Source organism: Aspergillus sydowii (genome assembly GCF_001890705.1).
Source record: "Aspergillus sydowii CBS 593.65 unplaced genomic scaffold ASPSYscaffold_12, whole genome shotgun sequence".
NCBI lineage: Eukaryota > Fungi > Ascomycota > Eurotiomycetes > Eurotiales > Aspergillaceae > Aspergillus > Aspergillus sydowii.
In genome coordinates, this window is record NW_024467870.1 from 658109 (window position 1) to 674687 (window position 16579).

The 16579-nt window shown below is 49.6% G+C and overlaps 4 protein-coding genes across 4 annotated transcripts; 2 read left to right on the forward strand and 2 right to left on the reverse strand.

Annotated features, from left to right (window-relative positions):
• The first annotated feature begins 76 nt into the window (after positions 1–76).
• Positions 77–2420, forward strand: ASPSYDRAFT_49339 (splicing factor u2af large subunit). Its single transcript, XM_040847813.1, has 7 exons — positions 77–317; positions 381–412; positions 462–975; positions 1023–1630; positions 1679–1940; positions 1994–2205; positions 2258–2420. The coding sequence occupies exons 1-7, from the start codon at positions 290–292 to the stop codon at positions 2282–2284; spliced, it is 1683 nt and encodes a 560-aa protein (XP_040698970.1). The 5' UTR covers positions 77–289; the 3' UTR covers positions 2285–2420.
• Positions 2421–4919: 2499 nt separating this feature from the next.
• On the reverse strand, positions 4920–6532 carry gprM (the record flags this gene model as incomplete). Its single annotated transcript, XM_040842776.1, has 3 exons — positions 4920–6259; positions 6317–6400; positions 6460–6532. 3 exons carry the CDS (start codon positions 6530–6532, stop codon positions 4920–4922), a joined length of 1497 nt encoding a protein of 498 aa, XP_040698971.1.
• Positions 6533–11916: 5384 nt separating this feature from the next.
• ASPSYDRAFT_209511 (40S ribosomal protein uS15) lies at positions 11917–13312 on the forward strand. Its single transcript, XM_040843965.1, has 4 exons — positions 11917–12305; positions 12362–12394; positions 12760–12806; positions 12869–13312. The coding sequence occupies exons 1-4, from the start codon at positions 12104–12106 to the stop codon at positions 13040–13042; spliced, it is 456 nt and encodes a 151-aa protein (XP_040698972.1). The 5' UTR covers positions 11917–12103; the 3' UTR covers positions 13043–13312.
• Positions 12769–16449, reverse strand: ASPSYDRAFT_81340 (fanconi-associated nuclease 1). Its single transcript, XM_040851083.1, has 4 exons — positions 15550–16449; positions 14043–15489; positions 13589–13978; positions 12769–13286 (listed from the first exon to the last, which is right to left on the reverse strand). The coding sequence occupies exons 1-4, from the start codon at positions 16053–16055 to the stop codon at positions 13254–13256; spliced, it is 2376 nt and encodes a 791-aa protein (XP_040698973.1). The 5' UTR covers positions 16056–16449; the 3' UTR covers positions 12769–13253.
• Positions 16450–16579: the final 130 nt, after the last annotated feature.

A 16579-nucleotide genomic window follows, 5' to 3' on the forward strand; every position in this document is an offset into this window, starting at 1 on the left:
CTCCGCATGAAACGCGCTAGCTACATAAGGATTAGCGTTCTGGTGCTCTCGCCGATCGCGATGTCTGAGAGTTTTCGCTCAGCGCAGCTCTTGTCTAGGCATCGCTCGCTGTCTTCACGACCAGCGTTTTCTGCAAATCCTCACTACTGTTGAAGTTGGATTCAGTATTTTCAGCTTTTGTGGATCTCTTGCTACGATAATCCACTGCAACTTGCTTGAATCGCCATCCGGAATCCGGCAGAGATTGAGAAAGGAGCTTCGATAAAAGTGAAATCGCGCTGTGTTCAAGATGAACGGCGACACTTATTCGTCCCGAGGTGCGTTAATACCGAGTTTGATTGATATTTTTTGCTCATTTTGATGGAACTAATCGTGCGCAGGTGGTGATTCTGGCCGCTCTAGGGACTACTACGTGAGTATTGATCCTCGATTTAATCAAGCTCCATTAACACTAGATACAGCGCGACGAGAGACGCGAACGTGCAGACAGAGGGGACAGAGCAGACAGAGGAGAGAGGCGGCGATCTAGATCCCCACACTACGGTTCCAGAAGTTCCCGACGCGAAGCCGAAGCCGATTCATATTCTTCCAGCCGTGACTATCGCGCCAGGGAACGGGAGGATCGCTACTCGAGTCGCAGGGACGACCGGGATTATGATCGCGAGCGAGGTGACCGTGGTGACCGAGGCGATCGCCGTCGCAGAGACTACGATGACAGGCCATCTCGTCGTGAGAGAGATAGAGACTTGTTCGATGAGCGACCCAGACGCGAAGGAAGAGATCGCGGTGGTGACCGGGAGCGTGGGGGTGACAGAAGAGACCGGAAGAAGAGCCCATCGCCTTCGCGCAAGAGAGAGCCGACACCCGACTTGACTGATGTGCAGTCGGTGTTGACTCGGAAGCGGCGCCTGACACAATGGGATATCAAGCCTCCTGGCTACGAGAATGTCACTGCAGAACAAGCAAAGCTTTCAGGTAGGCGCTACAACCCCCTGGTTGGTAGTATATAGCTAACAAATCAGGCATGTTCCCTCTTCCCGGAGCCCCTCGACAGCAGCCGATGGACCCCAGCCGCCTTCAGGCTTTCATTAGCCAGCCTGGTGGTGGCTCTGCGGAAAGCTCAACTCTCAAGCCGTCCAACTCCCGACAGTCAAAGCGCCTGTTCGTATACAACCTGCCACCGAGCGCAAACTCAGAAAGCCTGGTTTCATTTTTCAACCTTCAGCTCAATGGCCTCAATGTTATTCAAGGCGTCGACCCTTGTATTTCGGCGCAGGTCTCGGATGACCGCACGTACGCACTCCTGGAGTTCAAGTCGCCTAACGATACTACTGTCGCGCTTGCGTTCGATGGAATACCAATGGAGGAACATGCTGGAAGTGGTGCGGAAAACGGCGCATCCAAAGGACTAGAAGTGCGAAGGCCCAAGGACTATATTGTTCCAAACCTTGATGAACAGGAGCTTGAGGGAGAAAACGCGATGAAGGATGTTCCTGACTCGCCCGACAAGATCTGTGTCTCCAACATCCCTCAGTATATCCCAGAAGAGCCTGTTACAATGCTCCTCAAATCGTTTGGCGAGCTCAAGTCTTTTGTTCTTGTCAAGGACGCCTCCACAGAGGAGTCCCGGGTAAGTGTCTTGAAGACGAATGGCGGTTCCGCAACTAATAAATAATAGGGGATTGCTTTCTGCGAATATGCTGACCCCGCAACTACCACTATCGCCGTCCAGGGTCTCAATGGCATGGAGCTGGGCGACCGACACCTCAAGGTTGTCCGTGCCAGTATCGGAATGACACAAGCTGCTGGGTTGGATATGGGTGTTAATGCAATGTCGATGTTCGCCAAAACCACATCTCAGGATCTAGAGAGCAGCCGAGTGTTGCAGCTTCTAAACATGGTGACGCCAGAGGAGCTTATGGACAATGAGGATTATGAAGGTAGGCTTTCCTTGCTGAATTTCAAGATGAAATATGCCAACTAATTGTGATAGAAATCTGCGATGACGTGCATGAGGAGTGTAGCAAGTTTGGTCAAGTTGTTGAGTTGAAGGTTCCGCGCCCGACAGGCGGCAGCCGACAGTCTCCAGGTGTGGGCAAGATCTTTGTCAAGTTTGACACCATTGAATCGACAACGGCGGCGCTGAAGTCGCTTGCGGGCAGGAAGTTTTCTGATCGAACTGTTGTTACGACATACTTTTCCGAGGTGAGATTCAGTCTAGTCCATGTGTATTTCTCAGTGTTCTAACATGTTCTAGGAAAACTTCGACGTCAACGCCTGGTAGTAGGTCTAGTCGCGCTGCATTCTTGTTTCATTTCCACGATGATTTATCTGATATTCCCGGGAGAATAACAGGATCCGGCTGATCCCTGGGTTAATGATGTACCATAGCGAAATCAATGCACAAAATGTCGACACCATTTCTGGAAGTCTAGAGCTGTCAACCGCAGTGGTCTCGAATGTGGAGATCTCCAGCTTGCACTGACAGAATCTTGACCAAAGGCGCCGAACGCTGCCGAACTAGTAACTCCAGAATACAATAATAGTTGATCCCAAGCCCCAACTGCTCCCGGTCTTGTCGACCAGTGGAGCCGTGAGGCTTTCCGAGGCCGTCACATGAAAGCGTGAACCTCCCAGTCCTCCTCCCTCCTCATTCGCACTCCACTCCCTCCAAGACTCTCCATCTGTCAGTGTCAAAAATCCCAACGGCCGAGGTAAGGATCATGGTAATCCAATCACAGGCTCCAAAATGCCGACCTGGACGTGGACATCCCGAAAATTCGCTCCTTTTGACAGAAAATTGGACGCTGAACCACACTTCCACTCCCTTCCCCCACGGGGTGCCCCATAGATTGAACCATCTTCGATCCAGATGCATGCTATCGTCGACACCAGGGATTGACACTGAACATGTTCGGACAGGATTTTGAAGGATTGACTTTTTGATTGACAGTTCGGCGCTATAACATACTGAAAAGTACTACCCTAATTTAATACGGTAATACCCATACTGATACAGAATAAGCAGCATACTCTGTAAGCACCAACATCATTCGGAGGGCTCAGGGGACTTAAGGTTCCCGGTTAATGACATTGATATTATTTCCCATTGACATCGCAACACACTCGTGTCTACCTTCCTATCTTGCAGTGCAAATAATCGAACGATCACTCGTATACACTAACTATCGAGCTCCGGTGGAAAGGTTTTCCACCTTCCACATCGGCGCGCCCCTTGCACTATTGGAACTAAAGTCTGACAGCTAACGGAGTAATTACGCTTAAAACTGATACTGAAGTGACACCCCAGGCCATCTGCTCGACAGGACACTACCGACACTAACGGAAGCTACCAAGGCCCCTCTCAGTCCCAATCACCCGGTACTTTTATCTCCAACTGGACTGGCACTACCATTGACGGACGAATTCCCAAGAACAGATGGCTGATGCGCTTGGAGTAACGACAGTGTCTGTGTAATGGCCGAAATACTCCGGTGGGGCGTGTTTGTGCTACAGTGACCGATAAGGTGAGGATGCCTTTCATTGATGGGATGGGAGACGATGACGAAGGATTGGTTTGTCTGGAATTGACTTCCACAGTTGACAATAATGGCAGTAGCTAAGTGACCCCCTGACCAAGCCCTGATACTTCCGAACATCCAAATTCCATTCTATGCCATATCGGCCCAACCTGTTTCAGAATCCCCCACGTGGGTCGCTGGGGAGGGACTATACCACTACAAAATAGAACCCCGGTGTTGGATCCATGGTTGCTGCCACCACCGGGGAGCCAGGCCCAGACCCAGAAAGCCAGAACTAAAAAATTAGAGCCAGACCCATCGAGCGAGGGTGAAATCGAACTTTGGAAGAAAGGCATTGTTTCAGGCGAATTCTGGGACAGGAGATGCTGCATGTTGAGTATTTGAACACCTCCGGCTTTTTCTCACTGCTTCGCTTAGAGTGTTTTTTACCAGCACTTGGTTGCGGCTACTAAAAGAGACTAATACGTCCGGTAACGAGTAACTACGTGGTTCGCAATTGACTTCCTGATTTCTTGGTAGCGAGATTTCTAGAATATTTCAATTACGACGACAGCTTTACCAGGTAAACAAGCCGTTTCCACAACCATCAAGGTTGGAATGATGTTCATTATTGATCGACAATTATACGTATTAGATCATTGATGCCCAGTCAATATTGACCGGGTTTGACTGGATTCTTTCAATTTGACCACCTAGTGACCTGGCTATCACGTAGATCCTCAATGAAAGAGCCAAAGAAGTTAAGGACATGCAGTCGACTCCGCACTTTGGGATAGTTTCTGATTTTCCATTGGCATTTATGGCCTGAATTATGGTACGATCTGCAGGGAGGAACATCCATGGAAGCGTGCGGCGCAGTGACGATGCCTCCATCGTCGCGAACCAAAGTGCCGAATGCCGAAGTGGGTGTCTTTCCCACTCTTTCTTGCTCGGTGTGACTGACTCGTCACTTGAAGTTGGCACGTTGTTGGAACTTGGTAGGCTCTTACGATGTCTGTGCTTGCTCCTTTTGAGGTTCGCCGTAATCATTATTGTTTATTGTATTGATGGTATCGTATGATATGCTCATGCAGCAAGGGTCTAAACTCCACACTTCTGGTTCTATGATAATCCGCAAGCTAAATGGACTGAACTGGGCTCGACTAGCGAAATTCAACACCAATTACTCCGGCCGCTTTGACGCCGATTGGTTCGGAGCATGGAATTTAAGGAAAAAGAAAGTGAACTGGTTCAACCATTGGGCATCCTGGCCAGAGTTGTGCCCGAAAATTTGACAGGTAAAGTGGATGAGAAATGAAATTAGGGTATACAGTCATGCGTCGTAGAATATACAATGCTTTTTACATGGAAACATTATATGTAAACAAGGAAAAATGATCATCGGGGTTGATATGGGTAGCCCGGTGCAAACGTAGACTCGGGGTCCCAGTCTCGTCCATGAGGATTCGGCGAGGTTGGTGGACGCGGCCCGGAGAAGCTCATGGATGGCCTCACATATCGCGCGTCTCGTCCGTAGTGGTTGTTCAAATCAGGACTCATTGTCCTTGCCGTGTATGCAGGGCTGGGGGAGCGAATCGGCTTCACGTACGGCTCCGCATATGGCTCCGGGCTCTTATATGACGGTAGTCCATTGCTGGTGAGCATCTCGTAGCTGTGTACTTCGTTTCGGTTTTTGCGGGCGTCAGCGGAGACAAACTCAAACTGGGCACGATCCTTGCGCGGGAACAGATCCAACCAGCCAGCGAACATTGATGGGCGTGCAAAGAGTAAAAAGTTCCATAGCCCGACTAATGTCAAGAGGAATAGAAGCGCCAACAGTGTTGCTTTGTTAGGGCCGAATTTCTTAGCTTCGTCGACACATTTCAACTTGTCACCTTTATTAAGAAGGAGGCATCCAAGCCACGGGGTTGCTTTCTCGATATTTTCTTCCGTAACCTTCAAGTCTTTGTCTGCTTTGATGAAGATGACAGCGAAAATGAGGACGTTGGCGAGGATAACAAGAACGAGAAGGTTGCTTCTCCATTGCAATTTGAAGATCTTGCGGATACGGCGGTATGCTTGGCGCGCAGTCAAAGTAGTCGCACTCGCCGTATATGATGGGATGTTGGAGCTGTTGGTAGTGGTGGCGGTATCGTAAAGAGATTTGACATAGATATGTATGCAGTATCCCATCGTAGTAAATTGCATAACGAGAGACGCGCCTGCAAACGCAATAATAGGTATCCAGTAATCCTGGAGACTCTTCTCAATATTGATATGGCATACCTCTCCAAATCGGAACGATACTCCCGTCAAGACAAGCATTATGGATGTTCCTATGATAGGTATTCCGAGGCCGCAAATGAACGCCCCCCACATGAACTTAGGGCCAAGGATCATTTCCCAGCAAACTTGAAGGTGAAAAGCAACGGTGCGGATAAAACTGAATATAACGACTACCCACCCGCCAAAAAGGAGCATTGCACCTGTAAACGCGCAGGAGAGGTTGGAATACATATCTTGGGGAGTGATCTCATCGTAACATTGGTCCGGCTTCGTACCGAGGGGGATTATGAATGCGATCTGCATGCAGCAAATTCCAAGGGTAAAGCAAATGCTCAAGTAGTGACGATGGGTTCGCTTTGCCGGCAGTACCGCATAGGAAACGAGCAGGAACACGCAAAGAGGTAATACGGCGACAGAAATCCAGCTGGCGACCCTTGTTTGCTGCTGGATATCTGGACAAAAACCAAGGTTAGCCAAGGCAGCAAAAGAGCTGTGAAAGGAAGTCATACCGTCACCATACATCCATGACGCTTGTGGACATGGAAGGCAGCAGGAGACATTGCCTAATGTTTGACAGAAACGTCCGCCGACAACTATGGTATCGAGTCAGCCAATGGTGTCCATCTCGAAAGCGTTAGGTGCTATAACGTACATCCACCGCCATCAAAGAGAGATTCCTGGTAGAACGGAGCTAGACATTCTCCGTTCAAGTCGCTCCGAGACATGTTGCAGGCGTGAAGAACAAAATCCTTTGAAACGAAGCGAGTGCGGCCGATGCGACGATTGGCGTGTTAGTCATGTCCCGGCGACGAAGGTGTGGTGCTTTATCAAGAAGTCCCTGGCTCGAGGCCCCGCAGCAGAGGCTCGCAGCCGCGCAACAAGTGCGATTGAGCAACAAGAGGCGTTGTTATCGAGTTATCGCATTGAAGGGCGAAAGGGACGGAAAAAGAGGCGTGGATGAGGGAGGGGAAGAAACATGGCCAGATATAGTACGGACTGGAGATGCGGCCGCCTGGCTTTTGGAAAAGAGATTTCCGTGGAACTAATGGGCAAGATGGAGGCCCGTTCACCCACAAGCCCAGAATTGGACGCGATTTACCTCAAGATGAACATGATTGGATTCAGACCTGCAAAAGCACCCTCGAGACAACAGCGGAGACTGACTTGGCATCAAGGGGGGAGTGAGTGATAGGTGGGGACCAAAAGCAGAGTACATCCAAAGAGCAAGGAGAGCATTGCATGGGAGTAGCACGCTAGAGTCTCATGGGGTTCCAATCAGCCGGGGAGAACCAAGTGTATCAAGATGAAGCCAAAGTGGAGGTGGGCGAGAGCAGTTGAGGGCTGAGGCACGAGAGTAAAGCGGGGCACTGCCACTAAACTGGCATTGGTACCTTACAGCTCCCGTACCGTACCGATTGTTACAGTTCCGTAATTATGATTGGGTTTCGTCTGCGGCCGTCCTCCACTCTCGCCCTCTCCCTCGCCCCTCCGGCCACTCCCCGGGCGACGTCGTCTGCCAAAGAGCCATCGAGAGCCTCGCTATTAATTGCTCCACGATTTTCCCTCAGAGATCGATTTGGCCCCTCAGTTCCTCTCACAGAACTCCGGGCTGGGGAAATGTCGGTGCCATAGGATATCGCGCCCGCTGTTGACAAGGGTGCACAAATGCTGTCGCCAAAACACCGGAAATTTCATAGAAATTGCCATTCCCAGCAATAGCACGCAGTGTTATTGCTCCGTGAATGGCATCCCTCAACTCAAGAAAGTGGCCCCCGACACTGACAGTCCAGGCCAGCACGCTGCATTCGTTTACCCGCAGTTGACTGGGATTCGCGGCACCATCAGGCCATCCACCTCCACTCGCCCCCAACTAACCAGGAACAGTATCAAGGCCCGGCATAGCGCCTCCGAACCGCATTAACAATGCAAGTTCCGTGGTTTCTTCATGCTGATTGAAGGTGTCTTCTCAGAAACTTCAGCCGTCTCCTCATCCTGGCCAGTCGGCCTGCCGCTGCTGCAACCTTGCCCCTGGTACCTCGTCTTCGCATGAGGCCGCGTCTGTCAGCTCGGCTCTGTGTGACGGTTATTCTGCCCAAGCGAATAGAGAACCGTTGACCGTCGGGGATTTTATCTTATTCCAAATGCTAAATTTTATTCTCACATCCTTATTTCCCCTGTCCCTGACTCCTTGGAACGGCGACCCATGGTATCTGGATCGCAAGCAATTTGAAGCTGCTTGGTCCACTGGAATTGCAAGGCTGCGAAGCGACCTTCATGAACACGAGTGAGAAGTTGAGAACCCACAAACGTGGGCGGGTCGCCGGGGCCCGGCCGTCCTCCTCGTTCATCAACTATCCACATATGGAGGTGGATTCGTTGATTTCGTTCACACGGTGATCGCCTCAGCTTTCGCGAATGTTGCTACCTGTCGCTTAAGGTTTCACGTCGGCTTGAGTCGAGAATTCGAGGTCTTCATTGAAACGCAGTCTACTGCTACGGAGGAGAACGGGGTGATTTGTAAGTCACCCACATCTCTTCAAAGGTTATTCTTGTGATGCTCCTACTGATTCAAGAACACTGTTGCAAGAGCCTCACAGGGTGCGCATCTTGCGATTGTGAGGCTATACCCGAATGGGCTATCCGAATATGGTATCCTGCGCGCGTACCTTACGGATTAGTGTTCTTGTTGGAGGAAATTCAACCATGGAAATACGGGTAAAGAAATTAGGGTTCCGGAGCTGGTTCCAGCCACGAGTTCCACTCCCAATTCTCAAGCACGACCTCTTTCGCAATCCAGTATTGATTGTCGGGTCCCTCTCTTCGAGTCTTTGTCAACTTGCACTCTTGAAGAATCAATGCAATGCTGATCATCACCCATCGTCTGTTTCAGATATCGAAAAGAATGGTCCATTCCACCTGCGCTGACGATACTGGAGCGTCTGCAACTTGTCTTCTAACTCGGAGTTTTTAAACAGGACGGTAGATACCATACGCAGGATACTTCGTATTACGTACTCGGTGACCGTCCTTGGCTTCCGATTTCTTTGCTGGTGATGTGATCACTGATCACCAATTACGACAAGGCTGTTAGCCCGCACGTGGAGAGATCTATTTCGGGCACCTCACAAAGCATGGTCGCTCGTTGCATGCTGAGATGTGGATATCAATATGAATACGGATATTCCATATAGCCTCAGTGGCAAATTCAAGTTCCCCGACACACGAGGACTCGGTCTTGATGTCGGCCTAGCCAAAGAGATGACAATTTAACTAGTGTAACGTTCGAGACCCTGCGATAATAGCCACACAATATGAATGCAGCGCGATTATGAGCCTATCAGCTTAGAGGACGAAGGACAACTCCGTCCCCTGGCAACGCCCCTCCATAAGCGGCGAATCCTTTATCAGCTTCTACTTTACCCGGTATCCGTCTCTTTTCTCTGTGAGCGCAGTTGTTGACTATTTGCCGGTTGTTCCAGCTTGCCCGGCGGGAAGTGGCTTCTCTTTGGCTGTGTGAGGTGCGTCTTCTCTTTCATGACTCGACTATTGGCACTCGCCCAGAATTCAAACTGGGCAACGGTTCAGCTCAATTATTTTGATCGGATCTATTACGCGGCGTTGTCGCCTCCGTGGAAATTATATAGAAACGCCAAGTAAGCACTACCAATGACGGTGAATAAGACTGAAAGTTCGGAGATGCGGAACGGATGGCAAGAGTTGTGAGGAAACTCGATCACCGGATGATTGGTGATTGCTAAGTCTTGGAGCCTCTCTATCTTCCTCCATCTTGTCTTACTCCATACATGTTTACTCCAATAAGCAAGGCAGCATTATTCAGCGGAGTACAGATGGATTACGCCTGAGCCTGGGAACATAAAGGAAACGACCAATAAAAGCGAGAAACAGCTTGACCGACAACAATTCTTTTCCCTCCCAACAAAGCGAATAATGGCGCGTCTTGGCCCTCCGAAACAAACTTCATGGAATGAGTGATTGACTGTTCAACATGGTAGCAGCAATTGCCCGAGCATTGATCATGTGCCCAACGTCTCATCAATATCCCAACAATATCACAACGCGTGGCGTTTCTGTCGTCGATCCTCCGCAAATTCTTGCCTCCCAGTCACCCTGCAGATACACCGTCTGTATGGTCGGTGCATAAGCGCAGTCGGCAACATCACATCTCCGCCCAGCCAATAAGTGCCGCACTCTCAGGGCTGGAGGTGATCGTGAAGCCTGTTGGTTATGCAGACAACCTCGCTCGTGGCCACCATAGGACCGTCGTAAATATGGCCGCAGCTCGTGGAACTCAACGGCTTTCATTTTACTTAACTGATGATTGTCCTTTGAATTCTTATTGACTCTCTGCTGCGACGCGTCCAGCGCCCAGAAAATACCGATCGAGATACGAACGAGCCATTCAACTCAAGTTCAGCTCTTGTTTTTACAGCACGGGTACTTGTGTCCGGCCTAATTCGAGAATGCAATACAGATACGAGTACAACATTCATACACTTCCTGTTGAGTATCTAGTCTCGTTTTCTCAAGACTCGTTAAGCTGACCAGCATCCAACTCGGAATGATTGGCTACACTCCGTACATCCTTGCTCTGGTCATGTTGATCAGTGCTTCTCGGAGTGCCGATTATAGTTGGCCATCTGAGTGAGTCCACTGTGGATGACTTGAGATGCGCTTCGCTTTATCTTTCGCTCTTCGCCCTACCCGCCGACTTGATGACTGGCACTGTTGAGAAATACAGAAAGCCGACGATCCGGATTTCGTCGCGACTATCGCTGACCTGTAATACATTTTTGGCTGGACATTTCGAAAGAGGCCGGTTCCACTGGAAGTCCTGGAGGGTCGACGGAGAAGACTGTGATATTAATGTTTGTTGTTCAATTGTGGCGTCATCGATCAGGTACTTCTGCAAAAATTACCCTGTCAGCGAGCTTCCGCGGTTACACATGGAAGAAATATGCCGTCTGCAGTCTGGTTTATTGATGAACAACTGCAGGAGTTCAAAAGATCCCACTCCTGATATCAACAACATTGACCCCAGCAGGGATAGCCTTTGACACAAGGGCTACAGTAAAGAACTCGCGCATGCACATTTTCCCTTTACCGCTATGGTTCCAACTCCCAAGTCTTTGTTGCTCTTTGTTTCTGAAAGCGGTGTGATGATGCCTACTGTGGAGGGCTTGCGACATGCATCAATTTCTCCTGTACAATCCCGACTTATTGACCACATTCAGCCCATCGCAGGACCTTCTGTACGACTTGGGCGCTGTATCAAATGGCGGCGTTATCTGCTTGTGATTTAATATTGTGCGGCACATTCCAAGGAATCGCCTGGCTCGCCTCCTGAGCAACGAAAAGAGCGGTCATATTTTGATTGCCTGGCAAACAGCTCTCTCAGCCGGTATACCTTACCCTTGGGAAATCTACAAGGGCGCTGCTGGTCACCGGAACTGACCGACAAGGGGGGTGATTGTGCTGCAATTCCGGTAGCCTGGTTGCGCATATGGACAGACAATATCCCTGACCCAGCGTTGTACATTTAACCCACGCGGCATCCACATGTGTACTAACAGAGAATAAGCTCCGGCAGCTACAGTGATGATAGGAGTAGTGTTTGTGAAAAGATCGAATTGACATAATTCTACTTGCAACTAAGATATGTGACGGTAGGACAAACATTTCGATAACTTTTTGCGGTCCTAACTCGAGCAAGTTAGCTATGCTTCCGAGAGCAGCAGTTGAGTAACATTCGAGGAATGAGATATAATCAGAAGTCCATTTAGATCATTGGGCTCGACCACGAGGATCTAACCCTGACATAAGAGGTACCAGAAAATAATAATAAAAAAAGGTGATGTTTCATCATAGAAAAATGTCAAATAGGCTGGGTATTGAAGAAGCTCACCTTTACGTACTTGGCAATCCAGTGCGTATACCAATTCTACACGAGCCACATAATGTTCCCTGCGTAGATGAACACGTAGCACCTGGACTGATCTGGACGAAAAGAAAGACCCTTGAAGGGTCGACAGAAGTCTCTGCAGTCGAGATAGAAACGCAGTCCAAAATCAAACCCGCGGGAGAAAAACTTTTGGAGCTTCACGACCTAAGCGAAACTAGTGGCACGTGACCCACAATAATGCACGTGACCGCGACCCCACACACAATTTCGCAAACTTCAAGGCCGATAATTTCAAGATTCGACTTTCTCTCCGACCGACTTGCTATCGCCAACCACCGCAACCCGTCCGACAAAACCACACATCTCAACACTCAAAATGGGTCGTCTTCACTCCAAGGGAAAGGGTATTGCCTCTTCGGCTCTCCCTTACTCTCGCACCCCCGCTCCCTGGGTTAAGATCACTCCTGACCAGGTTGTCGACCACATCTGCAAGCTCGCCAGAAAGGGTGCTTCTCCCTCTCAGATCGGTGTTGTCCTCCGTGACAGCCACGGTGTCGCCCAGGTCAAGACTGTCACTGGTATGTTGCTGCGCGTCAATTGGATTAGGATTGGGATTGAAACTAACATGGAACAGGTAACAAGGTCCTCCGTATCCTGAAGTCCAACGGTACGACACCACCATTTTCAACCCCCGCATTGCCCGTAAGCCCGGTTGCGCTGGTGTCTTGAACGAGGGATGGCTGTGCGGGAGCGTGACAGGACAGGTTCGGTCTGCTGGGAGAACTGGGAAGAGATTTTTTCATGGAGATGGAGACCGGTAACAGGTCAATAACTCATCATGATGAAACCCTCCCTCAGTATCCTGAACACCACCAGTTTATGTCTCTCAACGCACAGCAAAGAAAGATTCCCAACTTCAATTCCCAGCGCACCCGGAGGCGTAGAAAAGCCACCCAACTCGCATAAATGCAGTTGTGGTTATGCCTCTGCTTGGTCGAACCAAAGACTGACAGAGTGATTTCCCTCCTACAGGCCTTGCCCCCGAGATCCCTGAGGACCTGTACCACCTGATCAAGAAGGTAAATATTACTACCACCCGCACATTCCCGTAAGGTCGCAATAATGCTAACGTCTTTCCTAGGCTGTCGCCGTCCGCAAGCACCTTGAGCGCAACCGCAAGGACATGGACAGCAAGTTCCGCCTCATTCTCATCGAGTCCCGTATCCACCGTCTGTCCCGCTACTACAAGACCGTCGGTGTCCTTCCCCCCACCTGGAAGTACGAGAGCGCTACTGCCAGCACCATGGTCGCTTAAGCGATGGGCATGGACTTCTCTCGTCTGGACATGTGATATCCCGGGTTTGGTTTTCTCGACGGGTCGCGCCGCTCAATTTTCCAACGCTCCCGTTCTCTTTGTTAATTGATTGTTCCGAAATGGATGGTCATTGCGGAGGGAAGGGAGAAGCGGTGCCGATTTCAATAAAAGGTAGTCGGTTTAGTTTAGGTTAAGGTTTCTCTTATCGAAGCTAGATCTGGTTTCTGCCGCGAGTCAATGAGATCTAAAATAAAAAAAAGTTTATGACCCTACTTGTCTTTGACATGGGAGAGTAGTGTAAACTGTAATTGTCATGTAATCCTGACTTATATTCCGAGTGCGTCTAGTCTAATATGTCCGTTTATAAGTTCGTAAGTATGTACCTATTTACAAATGAGCATCTCGCATCCAACTAACCCCATGTGTTCAAACCCTCCTAACCTCCCTCGCAACCGCATTACAAAGTTCAACCCTAACACCAGCCCCCATAAGCACATGAATCCAAAGCCGCTGGGTATCACTCAGCCGATCATTCGCACTCTTAACCTCCACGAAGCGCACCTCCCTAGTATCCGTCCTCCATAGCATCAAATCCGGCACACCGCCGCCCCGCGCCTGATACTCCTGCGCCATGATCTTGCATATCGTCGCAAGGGCCTCGCCGCTGAAACAGGTCGCGATCTCGAGCAAGTCGTCCAACGGGAAGGACCAGTCGAGCCCGATGGCGCAGGGCTGCAGGGAATAGTGTTGGGTGTGGACCGCACGGATGAGGGAGGGGGCTTCGCCGTTGGTTATTTGGACAAGCCGGTGGTTTATTTCGGAAGCGCGCGAGGGGTAGAAGGCATCTGTGTGGAGGTCTAGGGGGCAGGTTTGAAAGATGGTTTGGAAGACATTCGGGATGTAGGTGAAGATTATGTCGTAGAAGAGATAGGCGAACTGGCGCAGTGGTTAGTACACGGGTAAGATCGTTGAGAGTGTGATAGAGAAGAGAGGGGCTTACTAGGGTGCGAATGATCCCACCCTCAGAGTGATATCCTTTCCAGCCCTGGTCCCGGTACCAGCTGAGACACATGTCTTCGACTCTACATTCGGATCCATCTTCGCGTTCGTCGAGCCAGACGGTAGGTCCACTACGTTTGGGCGTTGGTGTATCTTCGTTGTTAGTGTTGATGGGTCCATTTCGAACTGGGGAATCTTCTCGTTCGATCTGGATGCCCTCAACTGTACGTTCCTCGGGTTTGGCCAGAGTAACATGGCCAAAGTCGTGCTGTTCTCGTTTAACAACCTTGAGCGCCTTCTCTAGCTTCTGAATCCGCTTCTGGAGGTCATAATGGTAGATCAAGTGACAGGATGGATCTTCGAGGCCTTCTTCACATGTGCGGAGCGCAATGCGCTTCCAGTACTTCTTCTGGGCTTCTTCGTTACGGCCGTCCGATGGTGTTAGGTTCCACATGTAGTGCTCTTCTAGGAGAGCCTTGCGTTGATACCACGCACCTCGCCTGGCGGGGTGGAACAACCGCTGGGCGAGTAATTCGGACAAGATCCTGTACTCCTCCTCATACTCCTTAAAACGCCCGAGGGGATGAAGCCCCTTATGTAGGATCCTAGTGTATACCCAAGCAGGCGAGAAACGGCGTAGATATGCGCCTTCTCCACATTCGTATATGGTGTCCTCTTTTTGCTGCTCTTTCTCGAGAAGGGTTTTCCAGCGAGGATAGACTTTATATGCGAGGTCTCTAATCTCCTCTAGTCGTTCTCTCGTTGGTGTACCGCTGAACTCAAGAACACTGTCGATCCTGAACTGAGTCCGTAGCGCAGATTCAAATTCCAAGAGCATCTCTCTAAATGGAAATATTGAATTAGATCGGCAGACGACATATTCGGGAAAGTTCCGGCGAGATATCTTTGCAAGGATAATGGTGGTGAGTGATTTCTCTGTCCACTCCGTCGATCGATAAAAAACGAGGTGGACTCGCTCAAAAAGTTCATAAGGGCCGGATGAAAGTCGTATACAATCCCCCGTGTAATCTAGGATTTTTTTAACAAATTGCTCTTCACGATTCGGGGTGTTGTTCTTCCATCCAAGCCCTGTTTGCTTTTGACTTGACTTGTGCAAAGCCGTTATCAACTCCTGCTTAGACTTTCCTTGCAATTTGGCTTCTTTTGCGAGAGCCTTTAACTCATCAAGCAGTAGTAGTGATGACGCCTCTTCCACAGTTGTAATCTGATCGGTTGTATCAGCGAAACGAAACTCTCCATTCAAGTCCAGAATGGTTGAAGACGATGTATCAGGCGGCCTCTTTTCATCCGAAAAAGTAGGTAAGGACAAAGATCTAGTCTTCTGTAGGTCTATTACAACTGACGGCACATCAAAAATGTCGGAATAGTAGCCTAACTTGCCAACACGATGCCACGCAGAAGTCTTGCGCAGAAAGAGGCGAACATATCTAACGCCAGTCAGCCAACGTATTAATTGAATTACGAATAACACAACAATAAAGACGAACAAATACTGAGATTCGTATGACAATCCACTCCAGTGGCGAAAGACCTCCTTCTCCGTATCACTGAAGAGATGTGCCTCCTCGGCTAGCACAGTGTCCAGCGCAAGATTGAACGCATCCACATAGATCGAGCTTTTTCCCTTTCGCCATTTGCCATCTCGCATCCTCTCTTGCAGTGTTATTTCTTCCTCCTTCCCGTCCTCTGCTTTCTGTGAGGATTCATACTCTTCTATCGCTTGACCGTCGGTTTCAACAGTAGGTAGAGAGAACTCCAAGTCTGTCTGACTGCTTGGAACAGCACCCTCGTCATCATTTAAAGGCCCTTCATCGGCCGAGGTCAGAGATATTGAGTTCTCAGCCTTGACGTCTAGAGCTTCGTCTAATAGGGTGTTTTCAGATGTCTTCGCGCTTTCGGGTCCTGATTTTTGCCGCGGCGTAGAAGTTTCAGGTGCGAGTTTTCTGCGCTTTGTAGATGGCCGTTTGGTATCCCAGAAGTCCAATAAGGACATGCTGCAGTTGATAAGTTATATAATAATCGAATCCAAAAAGGACATTGGTAGTGGTGTGTGTGTTTAACAATATATATTTCCCCTTGTGGCCGAAGACTTTCACCTCAAGATTTTTGAAGCAGTGAAATAAAGTAACCAACAGCAAAAGTATCAATAGAGAGTGCACAAAGCGACAGCGTCCAGGGTTACGCAACTCTACGCTGTTTCCTGGTGCTGATACCTGCTGTGGCCTGTGAAGCGTGATGCGATGCGTGGGCACGTGTTGGCGGAACACGAGATCACGTGAGCACTTTGGACCATGAGGGGAAACCACCGAGTCCGACGTCACGGAGTGACGTTTGCTTGCAGAGAAACAACAAGTTCTGGCACAGGATATTGTTTCTTCAGATACACTCCATTTGAGAGCTATATATATATAGTCTCATCGACAGCCATGACTGACTACGCCCCAGTAAGTCCCTTTTGATCCACTCGCTCTCCGCCATCTTCTCCGCCCTCGCGGTCTCAAATACTGCCCACAATTT

Coding starts and splice junctions, on each gene's coding strand:
- ASPSYDRAFT_81340 (XM_040851083.1), bottom strand. CDS start 16,055: ATGTCCTTATTGGACTTCTGGGATACCAAACGGCCATCTACAAAGCGC. Junction 15,490..15,549: donor TCATACGAATCTCAGTATTT/GTTCGTCTTTAT, acceptor GACTGGCGTTAG/ATATGTTCGCCTCTTTCTGC. Junction 13,979..14,042: donor GTGGGATCATTCGCACCCTA/GTAAGCCCCTCT, acceptor CCACTGCGCCAG/TTCGCCTATCTCTTCTACGA.
- ASPSYDRAFT_209511 (XM_040843965.1), top strand. CDS start 12,104: ATGGGTCGTCTTCACTCCAAGGGAAAGGGTATTGCCTCTTCGGCTCTC. Junction 12,395..12,759: donor CCGTATCCTGAAGTCCAACG/GTACGACACCAC, acceptor TCCCTCCTACAG/GCCTTGCCCCCGAGATCCCT. Junction 12,807..12,868: donor TGTACCACCTGATCAAGAAG/GTAAATATTACT, acceptor CGTCTTTCCTAG/GCTGTCGCCGTCCGCAAGCA.
- ASPSYDRAFT_49339 (XM_040847813.1), top strand. CDS start 290: ATGAACGGCGACACTTATTCGTCCCGAG. Junction 1,631..1,678: donor CCTCCACAGAGGAGTCCCGG/GTAAGTGTCTTG, acceptor AATAAATAATAG/GGGATTGCTTTCTGCGAATA. Junction 2,206..2,257: donor TTACGACATACTTTTCCGAG/GTGAGATTCAGT, acceptor AACATGTTCTAG/GAAAACTTCGACGTCAACGC.